Source organism: Anas acuta, chromosome 8 (assembly GCF_963932015.1).
Source record: "Anas acuta chromosome 8, bAnaAcu1.1, whole genome shotgun sequence".
Classification (NCBI taxonomy): Eukaryota; Metazoa; Chordata; class Aves; order Anseriformes; family Anatidae; genus Anas; species Anas acuta.
Genome location: NC_088986.1, coordinates 6203877 through 6231566, shown reverse-complemented (window position 1 = coordinate 6231566; position 27690 = coordinate 6203877). Strand labels below are relative to the sequence as shown.

Genomic DNA, 27690 nt, shown 5'->3' with positions numbered 1-27690 from the left:
AGATGCAAAATATTTACCTCATGTTTCATAAATTAGCTGATAAACATTTTAATTTTCTTCTTTTGTCTCCAGGCACTAGCTAAAGGTATGAAGTTCACATACATGTTATGGCTACCTAAGTGAGTTGTAATACCTCCAATACATTGTAATGGGTATTTCAGTCTTGTGAGCTCATCTAATCAGCCTTCATTAAGCATTCTTCATACTCCAGTACTTCCAAAACTAATACTGAAAATATTCATCGTGTCAACCACGTTGACATTTTGCATCTGGAGGCTCTTGAAACCAAGTGCTGAAATAGTGAAATATACTTTTTACACGAAAGGTCATCTAAAAAAGACAGAAAATTGAGTCTATTCCTTGCTCACTTTTTAATACCATCTGGAACTACAGCCTGAACGAGTTTTTGTCTGCTGTTTTGAAATGTTTTGTTAAACAAAAAGAAACATAATTCCCATATACGCTGGAAGACTTACTGGAAAAACAATGAAATGTTGATGTTGCAAGAGTTGGGTGAAAACTGAGCAATATAGAGGGAAAAGGTTTTTGTAATACAGCTTCAAATACTTTGACTTTTGTTGTGCTTCCATAGCTATGGAGCTTCAGTGACTAGCATTAGAAAGGCTGCTTTCTTAAAATCTGCACTGCCATTCCCAAGTTTGGGTGCTTACAGCAGATGTTAGCTATCACTCACATAAGAATATTCCTGGTATTTGTAAAATAAAATAATTCTTAGAATATGCATACAACACAACTCTCATGACTCCTATTAATAGTAGTAATATTCTGTTACACTGAACAGGAAAGTAAAGAATTCCTTCTCAAAGTTCTTTGCAGAAAAACTCAGAGACTTAAAGCTGAACCAAATTGGCAATGGAATGGAATCAACTTTTAATTTTTATCCAGAACCCTGATTCAATTAAGCTCTACTGCATTAAGATTGGTAATGGAGATACATTTTATATAGATTAAATTAAAAAAAATAAAAAAGGACTGTTTCTTTGTCGTTATGTACGCTAGTTATGTAATTTTTTGAAATGTTAATGAGCTGGGGACCAGTATTTTACAATTCATCTTCCTAGACTATTCAAAATAGTTTGATTGTTTAATGGACATTTACATAATAAGATAAGAGTCCAAATAAACCACTACTTAGGAATTTTTAAGCTATTTCTTCTCCTGGGTGGCAGGACTCTCTTCTAGTCTATGTGTGTTAAGTTTTAGCCTCTGCTTCTGCTGTGAAAGCCTCAGTGATTCGGATCCTGCAAAGCAACTTCTCTACAGAAGGGCTGTGCTTGCACAACGGGCTCCATGAAGGGGCTATATTTGCTGCTGAAGGCTAGTTGGCACTGAAACTAGAGAGAGCATAACTGTCTCAGGATTCCTGCTAAAAGGATGCTGTCGTTAGTCCCAGCGTAGTGCCTTGCAAGGCCTGTGTGTGGGACTACGGGCGTACCTGCTTGCTGTAGCACTGGCTCAGGCCTTTTGGCAGCGAGTGTCACTATGTGGAGGTGATGTCCTTGAAGTGCCAGGGGGCTGAGAAGCAGAGTGCAGGCAAACCACGTTTCTGAGGAATGCCAGCCTCTAGTCCTTGTCCAAGGCAAGGCGCCAGAGCTGCACCTGGTGGCCGTTTGTCTGGCCTGACCTTAAAGCTTTGTCTATGTTTTTTTAAAGTCTGATGTTCACTGCAGCAGTCTTTCACCTGAGACCACATTAGCATTGTTTCAACCAAAACAGTTACTCCCCATGCCTTTTTTGTACGTTCATGTTAATATACCCCTGGAGTCCATCACCCTTTTTAGCAGTTGCCACCCTGGCCACCTCGAAAGCTGAACCTTACTTACAGTGCCCAGTCAACGGCAATGATCAATGTGATGTCGTCCGTCGGGAGCCCGACTGAGGTCAGAACGATGACCATCGTCACCAGGCCGGCCTGTGGGATACCAGCAGCTCCTATGCTGGCAGCTGTTGCTGTGATACTTGAAGAAAGAGAAAAAGGAGTAAGCTTTGCAGGTGATGGGTTGCTCTGCAAGAAACTAAGCCATGTTTCTACAGATTTCCTAGAGTCCTTCTTATACTTCACAGAAGTGCCAGTGTTTGGTGGGTAGGAGCCAGTTTGGAGAGCAAGAATTGGCCGAACGGCCTGCCCAGGGCTAAATTCTCACCCTCTACCTTTGCAGCCTTGGCTGTGCTGAGGAGGTTCTGTTTTATCTCATAAACTCACAGATGAGGAGGAAGAGGGGCCAGGCTGTGGGCTGCTCTATGCCAGCTCCTTGCAGGTCACGGCACCGCGCAGCCTCAGCAGCGCTGTGTGCCCTGCGCCTGCCAGCGCCCTGCTCGTGGCTTCACCCCTGGCAGCAGAGCTCCCAGCACACTTCTCTGAGTCATCACCCACAGCTCCTGTGCCAGGCAAATCCGCGCTGGCTGCAGCTCGGGCCTTTTGTGTCAATCCATCCCAAAGAGGCTTGGCCAAGGGGCGAGAGGCTGGGCCAAGGGTGAAGCTCTTGCACATGGCTTTGCGTACTTGGAACTAAATATGAAGTGAGCATAAATGTGACTGTACCTCTTCAGTTTCTGGAAAGTATTTTTACTTGACCTTCACACCATTTTTTCAGCCAGGCAAGCAGAAATGAATGGGAGACCAGGGCAAGAGTGGACCTGGCAGGCTTAAGATTTTCTTCATAATGCTATTTTTAGGGGAGGGATTTCATTCCTTTTTCCAGGAGCAGAAGTGACTGTATATATTCACTTCCTCCTCTCTGACTGCTTGCAAGAGCTAGGCCATCCAGCAGAAAGACAAGAGATGAATGTTGACTATCGTAAAAGGATGACATAAAGCATATACACTGATAATCCACAGCATTCATTCATCCAGAATTTCAGAGCTTTTGGCAAGCAGTTCAGTTTCATCAACCTCCTTTGAAGGAAAATGACGGTAACAGTATTCACCCATATGGAAACCAAGACACTGAGATAGCCAGTATCTTGCTCACAGCTGCACAGCGTACCAGTAGAGCAGCAAAGGTATTTATAAGTAGAGCCCTTTCCAGCAATAAAAAAATACATCTGTGTGGGGGTTTGGTGGGGGAAGAGAAAGATTTAAGACTGATTTTTGAAAAAAAAAATAGCTTGTATAGCATCCTAATAGCATTTTAGTAGGCAGAATATAGATAGGAAGGAAGGGACAGAAGCTTAATAGTTGAATAAGAGTTAAGTATAATGAATATTAAAAGATTCTCCAGTCAGTGCTCTAAACCGGCTAGCTCATTAGAACTGATTCTGCCCCCCAGGTCAGTTCAGGCTAGAAAGTCTCATGACTTTATTAGGAGCAAAATAGGAATGTTTAACTAACATTATACAGACAAGCTCATCTGCTGTTCCACTGCATTTTGTCCTCAATGTAGATGTTTCTTCCTGTAATAGTCTCACTTGATGGGAATATTTACTTTCTTCTTCTGCTACATCTAGGTTTGCATAATCACATCGATATAAACTGTCAACATTTATTTTACAAACTATCAACCAAGTAGGCTGATTATTTTTTCTAACATTTTTCCTCTCCAGCAAAAGATATTCTGTGACTAAGGAATATTTGAATTTCAACTCTCCAGTTCCTAGAGTATCAAGATCTAGGGCAGGTTTGGCCCACAGAATACAGTTAGAATCGGCCTTCAGATATCCAGATGTTTAGGTACTGGATCCACTGTGAATTCCTATTTTCCCTTCTTTCACAAACCAGTCTTTTTATTTCTTTTCCTTTCTTGGATTTTTCAAATTTTAATTTGTAAATTCCTTCTACTGTCTTTACTTCTCTCTGGTTCTTATGCACTAGCACTTAATATGGACAGTGAAAATAAAAGAGGGTTCTTCTAAGAGAAAGATAGAACTTCTTTCCATTTACCATCACTCTCCTTCTCCTTAATTTTTCAAATCACCATTCTCTACTTCAAGGTGCATGTAATGTCTGCCCATGGTCTGAGCCGTATTTTGGGACCACATTCTAAAAACACTCCCAAATTCAAGATCACAAGACTAAATTTCCAATAATTTTCAGAGAACAAGAGCCTCAAGCAAGAGCTCATATGGGCACACATTATTTCTTCTGCTTGTAGACTAACTAAATCTTGCCAACAGTCCATTGGCAAACCTCAGCTGTCATCTGGGGTTAGTTGCAGGACTCTCCTCTTGTCATGAAGCTTTTCAAGTCCAGCAGAAGATGGGCAAGGCCCAGCAGAGTAAATGGGGCAGTGCTGAGGTCACTGGGTGGGTAGGTAAGCAGATCTCAAGTATGTTGCACAAGGCTCTGACTATGAAGAATGTTTTTCTAATCATTTGTTCTCTGCTGGAAACCTGCAGGTCTCAGTCCCTGAGGCATTCTTTGGCAGCCACTGGAGTTATTCTGGCAGTAATTGTTCAGCTGGATCTTCTGCTCTCTTGGATCCATTACAGATCTTTCAAGGACAGAGTATGCAGCTACAACACACTCTACCACTGAGAGCGTGGTTATTTATGACGGTTTCTGCTTTAACAAGAAGCAGAGAAGATATGCAAAAAATACCTGAGAGCTAGGACATCTTGATGGAAACCTGCCCTGACAGTAGCATCTTTCTTCCTTCCCTTGAAGGCCTGAGCTTCCTAACACTCACTGTACCCTCTATCTGATGTAGGACCTTTAGCTTTTAACATTTTCCTCTCATGTGAAGAGACAAACTAGAGTTGAAATTGAAAACAACTGAAATTTAAAATAATTTTTTCAACGCCAACAATAATTGTAAAATGTTCAAATTCTAGTAAATGATCAAGGCTGTGCCTAAAAGTAAAAATTAGACAGTTATTCTCAAACAGAAACCCTTTTTTTGGTGGTGTCCCCATAATTCTATTTGATGGAACTGATACAATTTCCCTTTTCATAGTCCTTGATTTTTGCACTACTTAAAAATTTACCATTCTATGAGAAATAGGTGCTTTGATAACTCCAAAGATGAGTTCTGTTCTAAACATTGCACGATACAAGAAGCACACAGCAAGACAAGCAACTCTGGGCATGTGGAATTTGTGGTTTATACCTGATAGTAATAATCTGCCCGAAGTCCAGCTCATAGTTGTTGACTTGTGCAATAAAGATTGCAGCCACCGCCTCGTAGAGCGCGGTCCCGTCCATGTTGATGGTGGCTCCCACAGGCAGCACAAACCTGGCAATCCTCCTGTCCACGTGGTTGTTCTCCAGCAAGCACTTGAACGTGATAGGCAGTGTGGCTGAACTGCACAACAGCGGAGGGAAGCACACATTGAGTTACTTTTCTTTCTCGAGAACAGAAATATTATTAAATGTTATCAGGTCATAAATTTCCTTGTTTTCAATAAGACACATGCATTTTTAGGTAGTAACGTACTCAAACATATTTGTCTTTATATTTCTTCAGCTTTTTATTTTTGTAGCATTCTGCCTTTTACCATTCAGTGTCACATTCATTAGTATGTCATGAGTGGCTCGATTGCAATCACGTGAGTGAGGGGGTATTTTTTAAAGCTTTGTCAATTACAAGGAAGGGACAAAATTTTTTCCTTGTTGTGATACTGATCTTAATGTATTGCGAAGTATTGGAGACTATTGAAATCGATGTAAAATAGCAATCTCTGAAACTATTCCAGAGTTACCTCTTTAAAGAGGTAAGTAATTATGGGACAAATATTGGTATCATGATACTGAGGTCTTTAATTTTCTGTTCTCTTGTGAGCTACATGCCCCCAGCAGTGAAATTTAGGTGTCTTTTCACTAGTTTGGGCAGTCCAGATTGTTCAGTCACTGTGTTGTGCACCTCACATCAGCAACACACTCTGATCTCTTATAATGGACACTATCTCTTCTTAATGGAAAAAAAAAAAATAAAAAAAAGATTGATAAATTCTTTCTCCATTAATTACGTTTCATCTACAAAGTCCTGAGAGGTTCTGAAAGCCCTGATATAACCCCAAAGTTTCAGGAATGTATTAGCAAAAAGTTTCCATGAGTAGGAGCTGTCAATTTGTATTTGTGCAAGCTGTTTTTTGAGGCAAGGCACAGTTAGTGTTTGGAAAGGAAAAGTAGCTTCCTGCGAGAGAAGTGCGAAAGGAACAAGAGAGGTCTATGAGAGGATGTGTTCATTACAATATCTCTGTTTTTTATAACCTGATGTCTGGCTGGTGAATGATTCACTAGATGGTCACTACCACACAAATCTGGACAAAAGTAATTCACTAGATGTGTAAATAAGGAAAGAAAAATCTGATTTCCTCTGGCAATTGGGTTATTTTCAACTTTTTCATTCTGTCAGTCCTAATATTTAATGAATATTTACTTTGAAAACCAAATGGAGCAAGGCATAACCCCCCAACTATACACTAGATGTCACTTCTCTCTCGGGCATGCTTGTCAGTTTTTACACATTCATTTGGGAATGACTGAAATTCTCTATGTGTTGTTTGCCATAAACTGTTCATAAAATAAAAGGGTGAGACGAGGGCTCACAGGTAATAGAGAATAGAAAATCCTTGTGGAGCTGTAACTGGAGCAGACCACCCCAGTAACACTTGCAGATGTTCTTACAGCTTTCGGCATTGCCAGGAAGCAATTAGTAAACCTAGGACTCACCGTGTCCCTTCCCTGCAGTTGCTGCAATTGTAGAAGGTTATTTGTTTTTAAAAATAGTCTTACCTTGGCCATTTGCCTTTTCTGTAACAAAAACCTGTCTAATTTTCTTTGTGGGAAAAAGAAGAGAAAAATTAATTCTCCAAGTCCTTTTCCACCCTTTGACACAGCAGAATTTTAAACCTAAATGCCTTCAAGTTCTATGCGCAGAGATCTGAGCTGTGAAACATGCAGATTTTAATGGACATCTGATTTGGTGGAGATGTGGAAAAGATTGCGGAAAATATCCCATAATACCAATGGTACAACCAGCAAATTCTGTATCTATTTCCACTGCTACCAGCTGAATGTATGACACCGTTTTTGCAAAAATTCAACTTTCAGACTTGTTTATTATCTCACAGAGACAGGCAATTCTTTTAATTTTGTGTTCTGTTAGAAGTAAAATTTCTAGGGCACATCACCAGATGTTGGTTTTGTGTTTCATTAATTATTACCATAAAAAACGTGGACAGAATGTAAGCACAATGATGATGAAAAACTTTGTGCAAGATATTTAAAGGAAGTGCATTTCCAGGTTACAAATCCTAGTGTCTTACTAGCACAGATAACTATTCCATGCAGTCTCACTCAAGTTTATGACACCACATCTTAGAGCTGGCAGAGCATCTGTCCTGACTATTCCTACTGAAGGACACTCCCAAACTTATTCCTCAGGTGAGAAAACTAATTTTTGACCTAGATGTATTATTTTCAATTTACACAAAATTTGTTTCTATGTGCTTTATGCATATGTTCTTGCACAAATAAGTCCAGCTATTACGACATGCAATGTTAGAACTCAGTTTTGTTCCTCTGGATTGAAACAATCAGACTTCTTAAATTTTTTTCTTATAAGACCGTTACTTTACATCCCTGATTTCCCTTTTGGGAACCTGCTTCACTGATCTTAATCTGCTAAGTCTTTTAAAAACTTTTCTAAAGCTTTCAGCTAAGAGGAGAGGTATCTTCTCCTAGCGCTAACTTTAACAATTAAAAATACATTTTTAGAGTCTTATCTCAATTTTGTTTGGGATAAAATGCTGCAGCTGGAGAGACTGAACATAAGCTAATGCTGGATCAGGCCAAGCTCTTAGTAGTGTGAGCCACAAAGACAGCTAGTCACTGTGGAAGAACAGCTGTTCAGCTTGCTCTGTTTATCTTATCATTCAAATGCATTTTGATATTTGCTCCAAAAAATCAACAAACTGATCTCATCTCCCTTTTGCTAAATCTGCCTTTAATTTACACTGTGCAATAGCCAAGACCTTAGTGTTTCATAAGCAGCAAAACCCTTGAAAAATTCGTGTTTTATTGTTTGTCTTCAGAGAAGATGAAAATTGCTTCTTTTTGATGGGATGTACCGCAGAGAAGACACTGCTTTAATTCATTAATGGTATGGAAAGGTGACCTAGAAAAACAAAATTCCCTCATACATTGGAATGAGGAAAGCTAAAAACAAGAGGAATCTGTCTGCAAGCCAAATACTGCTCTTTCAATACAGTGAGAGGTCAGGATCAGGGTTGATGTGCAAGTCCAAAATCCGTGGCTACCCCTGACCACCCCCGAGTAGGGCAAGGTGGCGATACCAGCATGTACTGAACACAACGTTCGGATGTGGTGAACTTGAGCCGTGCACAGCGCTCTGGCCTTGGGGGCTGGTGGCCTGGTGGTGCCATGCTTGGTGCTAGTAGTATGAACAGAGATCATTGTGTCCTAAACAGATGCACCAAAGGAATACAAGAACTCTTCTCTGTTCCTACCTCGCTGTTGACATCTGTGTGAGCCCAAAATGCTGCTGTGAGACTGGGATTTCTGGATACAGAGCCTGAAAATGCATTGCAGAACCTTTCACTGATGGGAAGTGGGTTTAAATAATGTGCACATTCAATAAAATCATTGCCATGAGATGACTGTTAAGTTGCTTTCAGGTTCCCTAGTGTCACATTCTGGGGATTTGTGTGTGGTACTGTTTTTTCCTCTTGCAGTGTGACTCTTTGCTTGAAAAGAAAGGTTTCCACAGGTGCAGACTGGCTGGAATGAGCACCAGGACACTGATGTGTGCCTTCCTTTCTATCTTTAGATGTAGACATGAACTGACACAGAAACATCTGCAAGAAACCGTCAGTATGCTTAAAACCAGCTCTTTGTTCTCCTCTTAGATGATCTTAAAATCCAATACCCACATTATGAGTGTTATATAATGCCCTTGTGGCAAGTGTTATTTAACCACATGCAGATGTGCTGACTGTCGGGAGAAGCAGCTCTCCTGTCCAGCCCCAATTATTTGTGCATGTTCTTTTGGCAAACGCTCAGTTATGCACAGTATCCATTCCTTTCAGTGTAATGAAGGTGAAAAGTTCAGCCATCTCTAGACAAGACACTGCTATTTGAGAAGAAAAACATTAACAACCATGTTGGACCTGTGTTGGATTTGCAAAATACACCCACTGGTAAGCAGGGGCAAAAGTGAAATTTATCAGTGGTGTTCAAGCCCCAAACCTGGAATTTCAGAGCTGTTTCCTAGGGCTCACCTTAGCTTTGGTAGCACATCAGCTTCTGCCCATAAAGGTCCTAAATCTCTTCAGGTGGCAAGTCCTGCTGGTGACCACCGACAGGCCGAGCTGCCAGCTGGTGCCAGAGCTGTTCCCAAACTACAACTGCTCAGGGCCTGCATATACACAACTGTTCCTTGCACAGTGGAAGGGGGTGGAGCACTATCTCAGCGTCCTCGATATCCTCTCCTGGCAGTCTACACTGGGATGTCGAAGCCAGTGCAGGTGTACAGGAGAGGCAAATTCCCTGCACCTACCCCACTGTGAGTGAGGGCACCTCGGCTTGCAGGGAACTGGGGATGGAGAAGAAACTTAAGGACTGAGAAAGGTTCTTTAGAAACAGAACTCTTTGAGGAGCAGAGCAGATAGCCAAGTGTGTCAAATGTGAACCTGACGAGTCTTTTCCAACACTAACATCTTTGAGTGTAAAATTAACATCTTGATTGTGGGAATGTAGCATCACAAGCTACAAACTTTTAATGTTCTAATAAAAAAGCCTGCCCTAATTATTTAAGCCTAATTAGAATTTAAAACACCACCTAGCACATATTTTTTTCTTGACTTTGTATCTCACAGTATGTTGCTCTTTATAGGTCAGTTTGGAGGAAACTACTAAACATGAAAACACCTTGTTAAGCGAAACATAGTGGAAAGCCAGTTCCTTCCAACAATACGGAAATAATCACTCCCTCCTGTCCTTTCTTTTAATTCTCATATATTCCTTCTGCTCTGCCTACCCCTGCCCTAACCACTTCAAGTATATTTATGAGAGAAAGAGCCATCTGCGTATGCCCTTGCTGCCCCAATTTACCTTGTTGGACCTCGTTAGAACCATAAGGAAATTATGAGCCTAATCAGGTCAGTGGAGCAGGGATAAAAATTTTAGGTTCTTTTCCTTCCCAACTCTGGCACAGGTCTGGTGCAGCTTTAGTTTTGCCTTTTGCATTGTCCCTTCAGTGAAAGAGAGATTATTGCTCTTTTAGCGTTGACTATAATTACCACATTGCAAGATAATGTTTTGTAGCAGAAATGTTTGGCAGTAAATTATAGTGAAAGTGAATGACATCAACTAGTCTGAGTTCAGGAAACTTACACAATGACTTCTCCATGCATGTATTTACTTAGATAATTTGCAGAAGAGTTTGAGATTTATGCAAACCCCACATAATTATTTATCAGCACTATGCAAAGCCATATGCTCTGATTACATAATAGCCCTTACTTGACTATTAAAAATAAGTTATTTAAATCCTTTGATTTAAATAACATTTCCCAGAACTTTTTATCCATATGTCACATTCGCCTTTTCCTTCTCTAATCCTACCAACTGCACATGCACTTTATTTCTGAGTGGGTTACTCTGCCATAGGATGAGAGGTTACGTGAATTCCTCCTCAAGGAGCTTGGGAAGTGACCAGGAAAACTAGGATTAGAAGCACACAGGATAAGAAGCTGATACAATCCTATTGCCATAAAGGCTGTATCAGTTGTCAGAGTTACAGAGTTTATTATTACAGAGATTATTGCAACATAAAAGACAAAAATCAGCATTTAAGTATAGCTAGACGAAGTACTCCCCAATGATTATTGTTAATAAGAATAAATATTTCTGGCTTAATAAAAACCTTTTATATTGTCAGTATATATTTCATTACAAATAGATGTTCAAAATTTATCAATGATTTTGTAATAATGACTAATTTGAAGTCTAAATTAAGTAGACAAAGGTAGGTGTTTGTCACTAGCTGTCATCATTTCAAAATCGGATAGGAGTTTTGTTTTCCAGCCTCTCTGTAAAATTACTTTAAAAATGCAAAAGCAAAAATGGAAATCAAGCTGAGATAAAAGAAAGGTATCTTTTCCTTTCTTCAGCCCTCTTCCTTTACAGCTGAGAGTAGAAATAATAAATATGTAAGATGTGCTAAAGAGATCTATTTACCTGGCATTTTCCACTTGTGCTGTGGCTTTCATTACTACGTAAAAATTGCCAGGTACAGCTGCTCTCATTATTTCAGAGTAACAAGCCTCCAGCCACATAGGCAATGACACTGCCTTTCTTTGGTATCAGCAGCATGAAAATGTGATTTTAGTTGTCATTCTTGTCTGTGCTCCATGCAAACCAATTCCAGCCCTTTCAAGCATTTCTTATGCGCAAGTTTATCCGTGTTGGTGGTCATTTTCCTAACCAGCCCATAAGCTGTTTCCCATGTCACTGTACCTTTGTTCAGCTATGGTTAAAGCTCATTGGACACCCTCCCTAAAAAGGATGTGAAAAACATTGTGCCTTGTGTAGAACAGCGGAATATTTTCCCAGTGCTGGACAATGGCTTGCAACCACAGTCTTTTCTTAATGTACCCAAAATCAAAGACTAAGATGAGTTGAAAGTGTAAAATGTTTCCATACGACTGAACTAATGCCAAAAATACAGTCTGGACAAACTGTGTGTCCCTTAATATATATTAACTTTGTTGAAACACAGTTGTTGTGTTTATGGAAAAATACCCTTATTTCCTTTCTAGGCCTCTAAGAAAAACATTTTTGTCCACTATTTTTTAACCTGAGGCAAAACAATGTAACAAACATTACTTCCAATAGCTCCCACTCATAGCTTCCAAATGTTGAGAGACACATCCAGAGACTGGGTGATACCTGGAGGAGGTGGCCAGAGCAATGAGCAAGGCTTGAAGGATCCCTCTGATGAAGACGATAGGATTCTTCTTGGTGATAAAGAAGTACATCATTGGCAGGATGAACAGCCCGTGCACAACCAGGCCGCACACCACGGTAATGGCATAGAAACCCAGCTTCTTCCCAATGGCCGAGGGGTCGTCCATTTCTAAGATTTTGCCCGCAATTAGGAACACAATTCCAAAGGGAAAGTACCTGAGCAAAAAGAAGGACAGTCATTACTAGGAGATCGTTCACTTCCACCAAGCAGTGTGCGATGGCAAACTGCTGTACCCCCACTAGCAGTGCAGCAGAAGCAGCCTGCCCAGAAGCAGCACGGTTGGGCTCTTTTTTTGGTCAGACCAGGTGGGTTAAGCCCCTGTCTCACACTTAAGGAGCGTGCCCAAAGTGCCAGGCTGAACACCCCTTTATGTGGGGTACCCCTCAGCACCGCTGAGGTTATGGTGCTGATCAGGAATTAATTTAAAATGTTTTGCTTCAGAAGCAGGCTCTGACTTTGTAGCTTAAAGCAGGTCATTTCCTTGGCAGCAGGGGAATGAATCCCAAGCTCTGCTCATGTGCTTGTGCTGATGTGATTGTTCGGGGATTTTAGTTGGAAGCTGTTAAGTAAATGTTTATGTGGCCTTTGGAAGACATCAGAGAATTACCAATATGCATTAGACATGCTCTTGGACTGCATGGGAGTTTGATTCAGGGCAGAGGGCTACCTTGTTTCTGAACTGTGGTGTTCAGAGACAGCCAAGCTAGCAGTAACTGCACTGACTGCAGTACCCTCAGGTCAGCGCAGGAGCCCAGTCCTCTCCTGAGGGCTCATTAACTTGAGCAAGCTGAAACCAGGCTAGGATTTTTAGTGGAGCAGTGCTGTAAGGTACAGCAGTACCAGCCTGAGGAGCTCATCACGCTCCCTTGTGTGGGCTGGATACATTATAATCCCTCAGGGTGTACAGCACACACACACAGCTGTACTGGGCTTCATTATTTGGAAGTGATACACAGGGTGCCTCTGTTAGAGTGACAGAATGAGCTAGGGACAGGATGTATGTCTATTTGTCTTCCTTCAGATTGTGGGGCCCCACAAAACCAAGGATTGTTCACCCTCATTATTTTCCTGGAAATAAGTTTCTGCTATGTCTGTGTATCCTCTCAAAATTTTCTTTACTGTTTAAAAAATGTATATTTTCTTACAAAAACGGTTACTTACCAAACAGCAACTGCTACTATCTTCATGACAGATTCATTTAAACACTGGCAAAAGCTGACCAAAGGAACACCACTGTTTCCCATCCTTCCCAACATTATACCTGCAAACATAGGCATTTGGGTTTAAATTCTCGTGTGCTTTGTGCAAATCGCCAGTGCTTTCATTCAGTGCTTTCACTCCCTGCTATGACTCAAAGTGAAGTAAATGGGAGGTGGCTGGATGAATGTAGATCTTCGTGCTGTAGGAATAGACAGTGCTCAGAAATGAAAAGAATACAGCTTTGGGATGTGTCATCCAACCCTATATTCTCTAGACAGTGTTAGCTTCCAATAATGCCTATAAATAGCCATCGTTTTACCACTCTGTTAATCTGGCAATATTTATCTAAGCTGTGATTTTTGCACTGGAAAACACCGATCTTAATAAGCATGTTGGTTATCTTTGCTAGCAGGGTGTTAAATATAGTTCAGCTCTTGTTGCCTGGTCAGTGGCAGTTTTACATGAGTCTTGGCTTCTAATTCTGTACAGTGCCAAAAAAAAATAAAAAAGAAACACCTTCACTTTTATTTTACAGGAATAGCTGAAAATTGTCCTTTAAAACACTGTCCTATCTGAGCATGTGGCTATTGCTGGGGTCACGCAGGGGAGTGGGCAGGACTGGAGTCTCTGGCTGTGCATCCCTGGTGAAGCAGACTCCATTCCAGTGCAAACATTTTCCTTGCAGTGCATAAACAATGTGTGCTCCTCCGAGAAAAAGATCAGATGTTTCAACTGTTATCCACTTGTCATAATATCTAACAGAAATTCCTGCACACTCTGAGTTGAGGCAGTATAGCTTGTCACAGCTGAGCCTAGCATCAGGGCTTTTCCTTTGCCCTCTCTGCCTCACACTGTTCCTGCCAGAGGTGCCCCATTTTTATGCATGCCTGGCGAAGAAGTCCGGTCATTCATGCACAGGATTTACTCTTGGACTGAGGTTACTAAGAAATTCACCTCCTGCTTCAGGAAAAGAAGAAGTCAGTTGACTCGAGTCTGTTGTTCTGAAGTCCCTGTATCCTAGTCTGAGGCTGTTCAAGGGTCTTAATGAAATTATAATAAGAACTCAGAGAATACTAGAGTGGTTTGGGTTGGAATGGACATTAAAGATCACCTAGTTCATACCATCCTAATGCCATTTTTCTATGCCAAAATGGTGTAAAAAGACCTTTGTGCAAATAAAAAAAGAGCCAAAGTGAACAGAACTGTTACCAAGCACCAAGGCCTTTGTACATTTTTTTGCTGTAAATAAAAACCTCAGAAGGATGCCCTTCTTTCCGAGAGATTCAAGTCATGTCTGCTGTTCCACTCCTTCCTTTTTGGATGGGGAGAGCTGCAGAAAGCTGAAGGCAGTGATAAATGCTTGGCTGCATCCTTTGTTAGGAATGACAATCTGAAATTGCCACCAAGATCCGACACGTTTTAAGCACTTAGTGTCTCAGGTTTGTGTGCAGCTACTGCAGTCGCAGCTGGCCCCACAGCCAGGGCTGTCGTGTACGTGGCAGCACCGGCAGAACGTTTTCTGTGTGTCAGCCCGGAGGAAACCGGCTCTCTGCTTCTATCTCTTGATCCCTGGGCCAGCAGGAGTGAGGGGCATGGTAACAGTAATACATTCAGTTCTGGGAAGACAGTGAGTGGTTTTCAGAAGTATAAAGTCGTCCTTGATCCTAATGAGCACATGTAATTAATTCATGCATATCCATTTTGGCTGGAATATTGGTTGCTGTGACATTGTACTTTGGGAATCAACTATAAAATATTACAAACTGAGGGGCAGCCAATTTCCAGCAGTGATGCATATGGAATACCACATACTGGAGAAACTGAGAAAGAGAGACAAATCTGCTAATTCCAGACTTGATTTTTGACCCCTTCTGCTGGTATGAACCATAATATAATAAACGTAGGCAGAGATGTTTTATGGAACTACCTCCAGACCAAATTAACTTCCAAGAAGAAATTGAGATAAAGAAAATTTCATCAGCATTTTCATGTATTAATCATCAGCACCTTACCTTTGTCATCATTAACTAAGGCACATCTCAGGGAGTGGTTAAATTCCCTCTTCCAAATCCACAAGCATAATATAACAGACATCGTAACATGGGACCAACGAGTTCCTCCAGCAAATGAAACTGAATAAATTATCTAAACATAAGCTCTTAGAGTCCACTGAGATAAACTACTGGATGGTATATTACTATTACCATTGCATGATGAAAAAAAATAAAATCATGAAGTTTCAGTCAAAGAGAGAATCCATGGATTTAAACTGATAAGACACTATTCATCTGTAACTCGCTTACCCATCTTATCTCTGAGGTTTATAATCTGAACTGTGCTTTAACATAGGTGACGGTTACATTCCACACTAATAATGTGATAAAATGCAATTAAGAGTGGATAAGAACGGCAGACGGGGCAGATTCCAGGGCAAAAATTGTTTCCTGCTTGGTGGGGGGAGCTTTAGTGGAGGACCTGGTCTGGGAGCAGGTCATTCTTATTCAAGAAACAGAACAACCAAACCCATATCTTTTTCCCTTAATGGCTACCTGGACTATTGCAACCCAAACATGTCTGAAACCTACCCATTGTTGCAGAGAATATCACAATCCCTAGCACATTCATGCCGTCACTAGTGCCTGGCTCTGATTTGTAAATCACTTCAGGTGGGGGAGTGATGTCCAAGGCAAAATTCTGGACGTTGGATCCATTCTCGTCCTGGACTCCATATATTATAATGCGACGAGTGGTGCTTTCAGATGATGCTTTGTTAGATTTAATGATGGGAATGCTCTTGGTGCGATACTGAAAGAAAACAAAGCATTTTTTATTATAATATCCCAGCAGGAACTAACAGTTAAATGAGACCTCCGAAGTGCTTTTTTAAATAAGGCTGCATGTGAGAGGGACAAGCATGAAAAGAAAGACAGCTCCTGTCCCCATGCTGCTAAAATCTGTAAGAAAAGTTGAATTTTTTGAATCTCAAAAGAGTTTGAGGCTTATAAAATTGCTGTTTACGTGGTATCTCAAAATAAAGCTTGGAACGCTATGCTCTAACAGAAATGTGAAATCCTAAAGGTTTCTTTTGATAAATAAATGGCAAAAGAGCATAGCCATTGCCTGACCCATGCCACAGCTTCGCTCCAGGTGGGAGGCAGGTTCCCTTTACCTTTCTGGGCTATTAAAATAACTTTGACCTACTAGTTGTAGGCTGCTAAGGATAATGGAAACATACTCATGAATTCCTAAATGCTCAAGGTACTAATAGGATGTGACATAACACAGCGTCTGTACCTGGGTTCTGCTTTACAAAGGTACATCTACATCTTTCTATGATGTTGGCTCATCTCTTCAGTGGTAACAGAACTGTAACCACTTACCTGCTTGAATGTGGCCTCAACAAGGTTGGCTGGAAACATGTTCCTAGAAATGAACAAATAAAATCATTTCTATGGGACTGCAGGCAATTTCTGTTCCCTGGGCCTCAGGCCTAGCACAGTGTACTACTTATTTACCCTCCTAAAGAGCAAGGGCTGAATGGGTGCAGAAGGCTGCTGCTCTCCCCCTCCTGCCATACCATTGTAACTCGCTCAGCAAAGCACAGCAGAGGGACGGGTCCTCAGAATGAAAGTCTGGGGACTCACTTTGAAATACCTGGACTGAGACAGTGAGACCTAGGAGCTCTAGTTTCACTTTCTGGCTCTGCCACTGTCATAATTGGGACAACACCATTGCTGTCATTCCCTTTGCTGTCTGCTAACTGTGGAGACAAATATTTCTTTATTCTGTATTTTGTCTTGCATATTTGGATAATGAGCTGTTCAAGACAGAGTCAGAGTTTAGGGACATATTCCTGGGATCCCTGGGTGCTGTAATCTGCTTTGGGACTGCTGGTCACTGCTTTGAGATGACTCATGAACTACATACTGCAGCATGTCCTGATACACCTTCATCACTATAATCATCAGTGATGTAGACTTTATAGAGGTTTGGTCAAGAACAGTTTGCTTTCCGAACAGAGGATCTGATCCCTGATGAAAAGAATCGGGACTACAGCTGTACAGTCTGTTTTAACATGGTTCTGAGGCTTCAGAAGAGGAGATTGACGTGAGGGAAACAGCTTTATCTTTGCTCACAGCCGAGCTACAATGGAAAACAATAACCATACACTGAGATTTGCAGTGAGCTTAATAGATTTTTAATTCCAAAAATGACTCTTGTTACTACCTTCTGACTTTCATTGTATCCCAGGCCATGACATTTCACCCAATAGTATCTGGAGCTAATTTGTAACTTGTGTCTGAGCTAGATTATTACCTTGTAGAAAGACATTCAGTCCTAATTTGAAATGGAGAGCACACCCTCTACAGGCTTCAAAGAGGAATCATAGTGCAGTAGGGCAAAAAAGCTAAAAAGTCATATGTTTCCAGGTAGCATTTAGGAATTAAGGTTTGTCTGATCACTCAAATAGGACCTAACAGAACTGACTTGTTTTCAGCACAAAGCTCCTGAAGCTAGAGGGAGAAGACAGTGCCACCCCGTCACCCAATTCTGTGCTTTCATATACACAAATTTATGCAAAGAGAATCATTTCTGAATTATCCCGAATTCTCCGACCAAAGGACTTTTTATTGAAATTCCAACTCAAGCTTCAAGACAGGACATCATTTAAGCATATGTGAAAGCCTGTTCTCATTGCAAGGAGAACTGCTGTATGCATACACGGGTAAATGCGTGCCACGCTCAGACGTTTTGCAGATCTGCTTTCCTCTTGCAGCAGCAGCATTTGTGTGCTGCCAAGTGGAGTCATGGCAAGAGCATCCTGTGCAGCACTGGCTTAGAAAGAATTATTTTATTGCTCTTTTAAGTCATAACAACGTGACATTATGGTTGCATCTCAAATTATGATGGACAAGAGATAGAATCTGTTTCAGCATCCTCAGACAGAGCAAATGCTACGAAGAGATAATTCATTATCCTTTGCAGGGTCAAGCAGAAGGAGAGAAATTAGAGTTGCAGGGTAGCAGTAGTGTCTGATGATTGAAGCAGAAGATTGAAAATGAGTTGTTTTGTTGGCCTGCTGTGTGAGAGCAGACAAACCACATAAACAAATAAATTGTCATTTTGGTAAGGCTGTTGCTGTAGGGCAAACTTTAGTGTTATACAGGCAGGTTCCTATCAGCAGGCTAAGAGGTTGATGCACAGCACTTCAGTTGCTCTTTTTTTAACTCTCCTGGCCCTTTCTCTCCTCGGTGAAGGGAAAGCAGCTGAGATGACCTGTCCCTTACAGCCTGATGTGCTACCTGGCATCACTGAGGAACCACAGCACCTCCTGGCTGTGTTGTACACTGCCAATGTCTTCTTCCATTTTACCAGTCCTGCTTAAGAGCCCCAGGCGTGATGATGCCTGTGCTCTATAGATATGAGAAGACAGCAGCCATGTAAGCAACCTGTCATAAGGCTTAATTTGCAAGGTTTAGTTAAATTAATTCAGTCCCTTTGTACATGCTGCCATTTAATTGCAGTGACTTAGCTTAGGACACTCACTGTTCAGCAATGCGGTCAGCAATGAACAATGCTCCCTACACTTACTGTAAGCAGTGCTGTGCTGCTGTGCTGCCATCAACTGAGTTGTCTCTGCAGAGCTTCCATAAAAGCTGATCATTCCCTGGTTCAAGTGTCAAATCTGTAGCCAAATCAAGGCAGACAACAGCCAGCTGTGCATCGCTTTCCTATCAGATGCAGACACAACCTTCTGCCTGAGCCCCAGGAGCTTGGCTGCGGCTGGGGACTAAGGGAAGAACAGCTGGATGGAGCTGGACCTGGAGAGACGGAGAGGATGTTTACAGGAGAGGGAAGCGTGGAAGGGAAAAGTTCGTTACTGCCTTATTATGCCTCATCAGGGGATTCTGCTTTGACATCGTTAAAGGCTTCACTGATATAAAATCACATTTGTTTTATGATTTGAGATGATCAGAAGAAAGGTATGTAGGAGTACAAAGTGTTAGTGTGATGATTGTGCTGTAACCTGCTGTGAGAACGTGAATTATGCTGAAAGCACAGAAAGAATCACACTGAGCACTCCTGCTTAGATCTGACTATGAATGTCACATATGAGACAAAGCTTTACAAAGAAATATGACTTTAATTGCTGATGATTTCTTCTTCTGCCCCAGTTTTATAGTCGTAATTAGAAGAATTAGGAACAAATTGAGACTGCTCGAGAAAGGGAGTATCATATGGTTAGTAGCTAGATTAAATGTTAGACAAATTTGTGGAGGATTAAAGCATTTTGTTTCTTTATCATTCTTTATCCCGCAGGAATTACAACTACCCACTTAATACTGGCTGCTGGAATTCTCCCAATATTTTTTAATATATTATGCACTGTGATCCAGTCTTTGAGACTAGCCTACCAAAGTTACACAATTTATCTAGTGAAGGCTGACCTGAATGTGTTTGCCAGAACTTCGGCTTATTTTTTATTTTAAGCTGGTTTACTTGGATTGAAAAAATCCAGTATTAGCCAAAATTTAGTTTTGTTAATTAAAAACATTCAAGAGAGCAATTCATGGAAGAGAACTGGACCAAAAACAAATGATGAGAAGAAAGTATCAAACTGCCACAAAGAGATGGGAGATGACTGGGAGTGTTTGTTTGGTTAGGTGTCTTCAGAAACAGTTGACAAATTCCGGCCTTAGGGGAAGATTTTGCTGCATGTTGATATTTGCCTGTCTATCTTCCAGGCATCCAACCTACCATCAGATTGGCCCCTGCAGATCCCTACGAGTTTCACTGCAATTCTGCACAAGGATGAAGATCTACCCACGTGGATCTGGTATCAGGATCATAAAGAGAGGCTGTCCCTCTAATTGGAACAGGTACTGGTTTATCACTAGCATATACTGAATTAAAGACATTGTCAGTACTTTTGAAGTAATAATTCAAGCTGAGGTGCTCATTGCTGTCACCACCTATAAATGCTCTTGTGTTTATTCAATTAAGACAACAAAGCAGATAAAATATTTCTAAATTTGCAGCATTGCTTTCAAATTGCTCACAAGATACAGGACACAATAACACTGCGTGAAACAAAGCAATCTGGGATTCACTTCTGTAGTACAAGTGATTGTCTCTAACCTCGGCAGCACAATTCAGCATTCCTGGCAAAAATAATTTCACATAATAATAGGGAATTAAACATGGTACATAACAGTGAGTGAGGCTGGTGTGGAATATAGATAAATTAGGTCTAAGACAAGGATACAGTTGTAAAACAGAAACAGACATATGGTTTCTGGTTACATAAAAAAATTAAGAGCAAAATACTGTCTGCCCTGAGGTAGAACACAAGATGCATTTCCCAGAGCATCTTCTGCTTCAAGAATTCTGCCAGACAAAGCAGGAGTGTTCAATACAAGTTAGAAGAGTGAACAGAGATGAAATTTCAATATCACATCAGTTCTATAGAGCATGAGCTGCTGAGCCACAGATGACATGCCTGGCCTGCATTTGCTGTGACAGTAGCATAAGCAGATAAGTGACCTACTAAACACCTCCTTTGACTACATGCTGCTGTGATGCACAGGCTGGTTCATTCTACTAGCAAATTTTGGAGTCCTTCCCTCATTCTTGCATGGGATAAGAGGATTCAGACATAAGGAGCTATCAAGAGTCAGAAATGTGTATGTATGACTATGGCAAGACATGTTCTGCAATTTGGTAGCCATGGAATTTGAAGAAAGTCCTGAAGACTTGTAGCAAGTACAGGCAGCAGCGGGTCTAAGGAGATGCTCTAAGGGTGCAGCTTTTAATATGTGTAGGACTATTTAGTACCTTGCCACTGCCAAAAATTAGAGGTCTTTTTCCCTTCTCCACTGTCTCCCAGCAATTAACCTAGCAATTAATACTACTCACTCATTTTTGCTCCCTTAGTTTTCTGCTGCTTTAGGAAGCTGAATTGTTTTAGGAAGTACTTTTGCAGCTCAGGCCATGCCTTGGCACTGCCCCCAGGCCGTGGGCGCCCTCTGTCGCTCTTCAGAAGGCTGCTGGCTCTGAGAAGTGAGCAGGACAAGTATCAGCACTATTACACGGTTCTACTGCTCATGTTTTTAGTGGAATTGTCCACAGAACACAAGTGTACAGCTATCGGGATAGTTAGTTTGATGGCTCCTGCATAACTCCTATTACAAATACTAGGCCAAATTCTTGCTGCAATTACACTACTGACTATCTGAAATACTCATTTGGAGTTCTGACTACACCATCTGTTGATTCAAAGCATTCAGTTTTTACAGACCTTTTTAGTAAGAAATTAGGCCAGCAGCCACAGGTACAGCAGATGTTGTTTCCTTGATTCAGAACACCCATTCCCTCTGGGGCACTCTGCTCTGCAGCAGCAATCTGGTTTTGCTCTCAGACTTTGATGTTATCAGTACTTAATCCCTGCCACACCAGACAGTCGTTGGCTGCAGTCTCCCAGGCTGTGGAATTAAAGCCACCTGTTTTGTTGTTTTTTTTTTGCAACATACTTGTCCTTGTAATATTTTACTGGCCTATATTTGCATTGGGCATAAAACCATTTAGGACACTCTGCTCTCTGTCCTATATTTCTCACGTAAGAACTAATATAGCTGAGCTTGAAAGAACATTGTTTTAAGGCTGCATATTTGACAGTATTCAGTACAGCAGGGGTACAGAGACAGTAAAAATGGAGTCTGAATAGTTCGACATGAAAACTATGAAGTTTCCAGGTTTTACAGGTCTGCAGAAGAATGAATAGCACTATGGTTCTTATTTACTGCAATCTCATGTCAGGTGCCTCTTACTTCTCAGTGGCATTCCCTTAACCTCAAAAATTCACTTGCATTTACTCTCCTGTGGATGACTTCATCATCAACTGTGTAGACACCTGACAACTGTTACTGTACCACATAAGCCACGAATCGTGTCCTCAGCCATACTGGAATACATCTGAAATAGCTTGCTGATGTCAGTTGCACTCCTGAAATCAAGGGCAAAATTTAATTCAGCAAGACTGAACTAATTACCTATCTCAGGGTCCATGTGTGTGTTGCACATCAGTAATCATCTCCAGTGCCTCATCTCATTTGGGTTAGAATAGAATAGAATAGAATAGAATAGAATAGAATAGAATAGAATAGAATAGAATAGAACAGAATATTTTGGTTGGAGGGGACCTACAAAGATCACTGAGTCCAAATGCCAGACCACTTTGGGGCTAGCCAAAACTTAAAGCATGTTAGTTAGGGCATTGTCCAAATGCCTCTTGAACACTGGCAGGCATGGGGCATTAACCAACCTCTCTAGGAAATCTGTTCTTAATATCAACTGCACTAGTCCCTGCCAAATGGACCAAAGCACACTTTTGCAAGCATTAAAGTCCTCATTATTGTGATAAAAGATACTGTTCGAATGCAAAAATCGCTAATCAGGAGCAAGCCATTGTGTCTGGCTTGTCTTTTTGCAGATCAAGACAGGACTAGTATTATGGAATCATTTTGCCAAATAGACTTTTTATCTGTCCTGAAGGTGACACTGTTGCATGGCATTTCAGTTCCAGAAAAGGACCTGGAGGGTGAAACTCCTTACTCTGCTTCTTCTCAAAGACAAGGTCATGACACAGCGCTCACAGTGCCATGACTTTCCAAGAAACTCATTCTTTGGGGTGGAAACACAAGCACATCGCATTTATAAGAATCTTGAAAAGGTTGAGTTGTATCAAAAGTAGCATGACAGGCCCAACACATATGAACTATTGTTCCAGGAAAGCAAAATTATTTAATAACAAGTGTTCATCCATCTCAGAACATGTCCAGGCCAATTTTCAGGAGAATGAACAATTTATTCCCCTGTAGGGCTGAAGATTTCCTAATGCAGTTTTAACTCCTGGCCCCCATGTTATCTCCCACTCTGTGACCAGAGGGCAAAAAAGTCCACTTTGCGTTCCATCTCCCAGTCATCATCTTCATAACGGAATTATATTTTTTTCCATGTTGGTTTCCTTTTATGCCAAATAAGAACCACACATGTAGGGGCTTCAGAGCCCTTTGTAAATACTTGAGGATCGGGATTCTGAGCAGCTTGAACTGCTTAAAAATTAACCAGAAGAGAACATCTGGTCACATACAGTGTTCAACAGTGCTGGCACCAGGCTTGTTTTGTGAGATAGAAGAAAACTGGCAGTTTGAAACTAATAAAAAAGGCTAGTTTGCCATAGGAAACATAAATATTTCTATCCTAGTAACACAGTGGCTTTTGGTAAAAGATAGAAGAATGTAGGCCAAGATTATTAAAAAAAGTTCTTTCATAGTTTAAACCCTGGGTCTTTTAATGCACTCTTTAATATCTTACTGCCTGCATATACAATTCAGTCTTCAGCTGTAAACTTCTTTAACCATGATTTGTTCAGTGCAGCCTGGACATTTTCCTAACTACAGCAGATACTGGGTTTCTCCTGCCCTGTTTTGAAGAAATGCAATTTGTTTTTGAAATAAAATACCCCTTAGCTTGAAAAGGGGGAAAGGAGATTATTTTAAACTGTTCAGGATTGCCATGAAAATATAAATCCTCTACAATGTTTATATCCTATTATAACTATTAATGGTGTGTGTGTATGTATATATATACATAAATATGTAAAACAGAAAACAAAAAATACCACCACCAACAAAAAGCCCTCTTGCGGTTAAAGCTGGCCAGCCAAAATGAGTTTCCAGATACCTGCTTCAAAGTCTATTAAATTGGATGCAATCCTGAATATTCAGAGGTAAAAACTGCTTTCATTTTTTCTTCAGTAAACTTCCAGTGTGTACAAACTTGTGTCTTGCTTGGATAAGGCATGATTTGATCCTGTCTGTATTCACTGAGTTGTTTTATTTGGAGCTTTTGGGCTGAATTAGCTCACAATGTCATTCTGTCTGGTTAGACTTGAGAAAGACTAAAAATATATGTGAACTCTATATTTTCTGGTGCCAGTTTGCACACATGATCCACTGTATATAAAACAGGAGGGTGAACCTTCAGTTTGGCTGGGATTTGTTTCCTAATGTGAATGTTCATGGCGTATGATTGTTTATTTTTATCTCATCAGCCAAATTTCATTTCCGTTGATGACAAATGCAAGTAGAATGAATTAAGTTGCAACAAAATTTACCCTTGCAAATTAAAGGTATTTGAGAATGGAAATGGAGTGTGGTGGAAATAATAACTGCTAATGTAAACAGTGTGGTCCTGTGAAATATATCTTGATTTACAAACCTGCATTTTCTAGTCTGCTTGTCAGGTGAATATATGTTTCCAAATTAAACAAACCAAATGTCTTAAACTGGGCATTATTCCTGCAAGTGTGTCCCTTTTTTGTCCTTTTGGGCAAAACACTTAAGATATGAATTATTTTTAAAAACGGTTATCTTGCCTTTCTTCATTTCTTAACTCAAAAAAAGCTACTAAAAATCCACTCTTATTTTTGGGAAAAAGTACAGAGTTAATTTCAATAATTAACACAGAAAAAATAAGGTAAAGATCTATGTTGATTCATTGCTATTATTTTCATTGAGGTGCCCCAAAAGCCACATTCCTAGAACAAGACCCCTACTAGGTCTCATACAAGCTGCAAATATTTCCTCTGGCACCACAGGTTTTTTTGAATGACCCACAGTGACCTTTTTATTTTTTTCATGTCTCACTTCTCCAGCTGTAAGAAAGGAAAATGGATCATCCCTACCTCAAAGAGGTATTGCACATCATGAGAATAAATGCATTAAAATTCATAAGGTATGAGATTCTTTGATGCGTTTAAGAGTACAAGAAGATGATCCTTAGCCTGAGGATTTATAGTCTTAAATATGGAAGAAAATACAATTTCATGAGCCTTGCAGTGCCCATACCAGAAACCTTGAATATAATTAAGGCAGATGTGTACATCTGTCTCAATCTAGTAATAATGAAGCATCTAAAGAGAGAAGCATCTTTAGAACAGCATCTTCTGCAAAGCTTCAGACTCACAATTGCCTTATGAATAGTAATTCAGCCCAGATCCTTGCACAATGCCAAAGAAGAGGGGCAAGTTATGGAAGGGCAGATTTCTGCACAAGTATGAAAGTGAACTAGCTGGTTAAATGGATGTCAACCACAGACAGCAGAAGATGTGTTTGATTTAAAGCTGAATCAGATTAAAGCAAAAATTCAGACACGTAAGACCAAAGCAGCACTAAAGATTTTCAGTAGAAAGCCTAGTAGAGTGTTGAAAATACGTGTATTATTCTGAATTCAGTGGCCTTCCTGTCCAGGTTGAATCTGGGAGAAAATTGGTAGGGGCAGATTCACATCCACAGATCTTGTCCCCCATCTCTGGAGGTTTCTTTTAGAAAGGAAACCTTTCAAATATTTCCGTTTAAAGTGGCAAAAATGGCTGACTTGTGAATACATGTTTCAAGGCAGGAAATTCAGTATGATAATCAGTTAATACATGTCCTGGTTGATGTGAGGGTTAGAGCCATTTCAGAATCACGTGGTACAGCGTCCTAATTGTATCATATACACTAGAGTTGTTGTTATTGTTTTCTTTTACATAATAGACAAATATGTAGGGGAAGCACCACCTGCAAAATAATGCTGTGGATATGGTACATTATGCTATTCCTCCATGTACCATACGTACTCCAGAAATGTGAATATTGATTAATGTTGTAGATGTTCAGAATGATGATGAGGCTCAGCAGCAATTCTTTGTTTTATTTATTAAAGCCACTTCTAAAAGCAGAATCCTCACCCAAAAATTCCAGAAATTCAATTTCTAGCAACATCCTTCCTCCCTGCCAAAAATTCCAAACCTGACAATGTCCTATACAACATCACATGAAATGATAATACATTTCATCATTTCAAAATGGCTTCAAATCTGGAATAAGTGAGGGGGAATAGGTGTATCACCATGCCAAGATTCATGCCTTTAAAATAAACCCCACAATTATGTCACGTATATCATCTCTCCACTTGTACACTTAGCATTCTTTATTTGAAGAATAACAGATGTTTCCTGCGAGAACTTCTGTGCACATGTGCAATTGATAAATTGGGAGGAAATTAATGAATGGAGAAGATAAGCCAATCTGGGCCTAAAAAGATGGTCTCCAGCTGTGAATGGAAGTGATTTATCATTGAGCTGAAGGATCAGCTTTTCTAGCTCAAACCAGCAGATACATCATTACATTTAATCCAGACTTCCACAAAGATATCTAGGAGTTTTGCAATTGACTTCAGCAGAGCCAGGATTTCACCCATAGTATTTATCTAGGCTGAAAGCCCACTCCCCACAGTTGTATTATTATTTATTTATTTAGTGAATGTGGTTATTTCTGTAGTGGAGGAATAAAAACCATCAGTCTGTGCACTCAGGGTAGAGAGTGCAGCTGTAGCTGGTTCCTAGCACAGAAACAGGAGAATGAGCTTTAGTCTATCTGTTCAAGCTTCAGTAATGAGAGTGGCTAATTGGCATGTCATTGTTGACATCTGCCCAAACCATAGACTAAACTAACATGCCTGGGTGGAAACATGAATACCTGAAATAGGCATGGAAACGGTTATAATTTGCTTAGGTAAGTGTTTGTAGGAAGAGAAATTATAGATGATGCAAATGCTTAGATCAGAAAATAGTATTTTATCTGCAATGAGACTCAACAGAATAAAGCCAAACATTGCCAGACAGAATAACCATTTGCCATTAAAACTGTGGTGTACAGGGACCTGAACCAGCCAGATAAAGAGGAGGGGGTGAAATCATAATTAAGATCTTGGTTTCTAGTCACACAACCATTCAGTTGTTTGATGCAAATATAATATAGAACTGAATTTAAACGTTGCAACCCCACATTATTTTTCATCTGACATCTCCATGAACTGGCTTACTCTTGCTTTCAAAAAGCAATGAGGCTGGTACAAAGGGATGGGAACCTATGGCTAGAAAGACCCTTTCTGGAGCTAACTTTAAGATCAGTTTGGGTGTACTATTGCACCATTTATCTCCCTAAGCATTTATATGTTTAAGAATGAGGCCTTAGGAAACAGCTGAACACTCAAGAAAAGCCTTCTAACCACTGACACTACAAAATCATCAAGATCACACATTTTGTTAAATTCCCTTTTATGTCTATTTTTCTCAGATTCAAAACTCCAGTTTCTTCCTCCTGGTAAAAGAATTATACTCCTTCATGCAGCAGAAGCAGAATATTGTGATTTAACTAGTCAGAAGCACACACATGAATCCCGCTGCACGTAGATCAGAGCAAATTCACCAGGGAGATAGGGATACTACGTGGGCATCTTCCCATTTTAGTTGAAGATTGTGGTTTTGTGGAAGGCTACAAAAGAGAGTGCTCTCAGCTGCTGCCCCATGACTAATATAGTTTGGCACCTTCTCAGTAATACATTGATACAACAGAAAAACATACGGCTTTCAGATGGGCTGGCTAAGTGCGACTTGGATGAGAAAGAAAAGATTTTTGTAGGCTTTTCATCC

General features: G+C 40.5%; 1 protein-coding gene across 1 annotated transcript in view; it reads right to left on the bottom strand.

The window, feature by feature from the left end:
• The window catches only part of SLC1A7 (solute carrier family 1 member 7), a 48456-nt gene that overhangs the window by 5250 nt on the left and 15516 nt on the right, over positions 1-27690 (bottom strand). The window contains exons 4-9 of the mRNA XM_068690161.1: positions 16532-16574; positions 15737-15956; positions 13113-13212; positions 11873-12106; positions 5067-5261; positions 1845-1979 (exon numbers count right to left, since the gene is read on the bottom strand). Coding sequence (XP_068546262.1) covers positions 1845-1979; positions 5067-5261; positions 11873-12106; positions 13113-13212; positions 15737-15956; positions 16532-16574 — 927 coding nt within the window. The remainder of the gene's footprint in view (positions 1-1844; positions 1980-5066; positions 5262-11872; positions 12107-13112; positions 13213-15736; positions 15957-16531; positions 16575-27690) is intronic.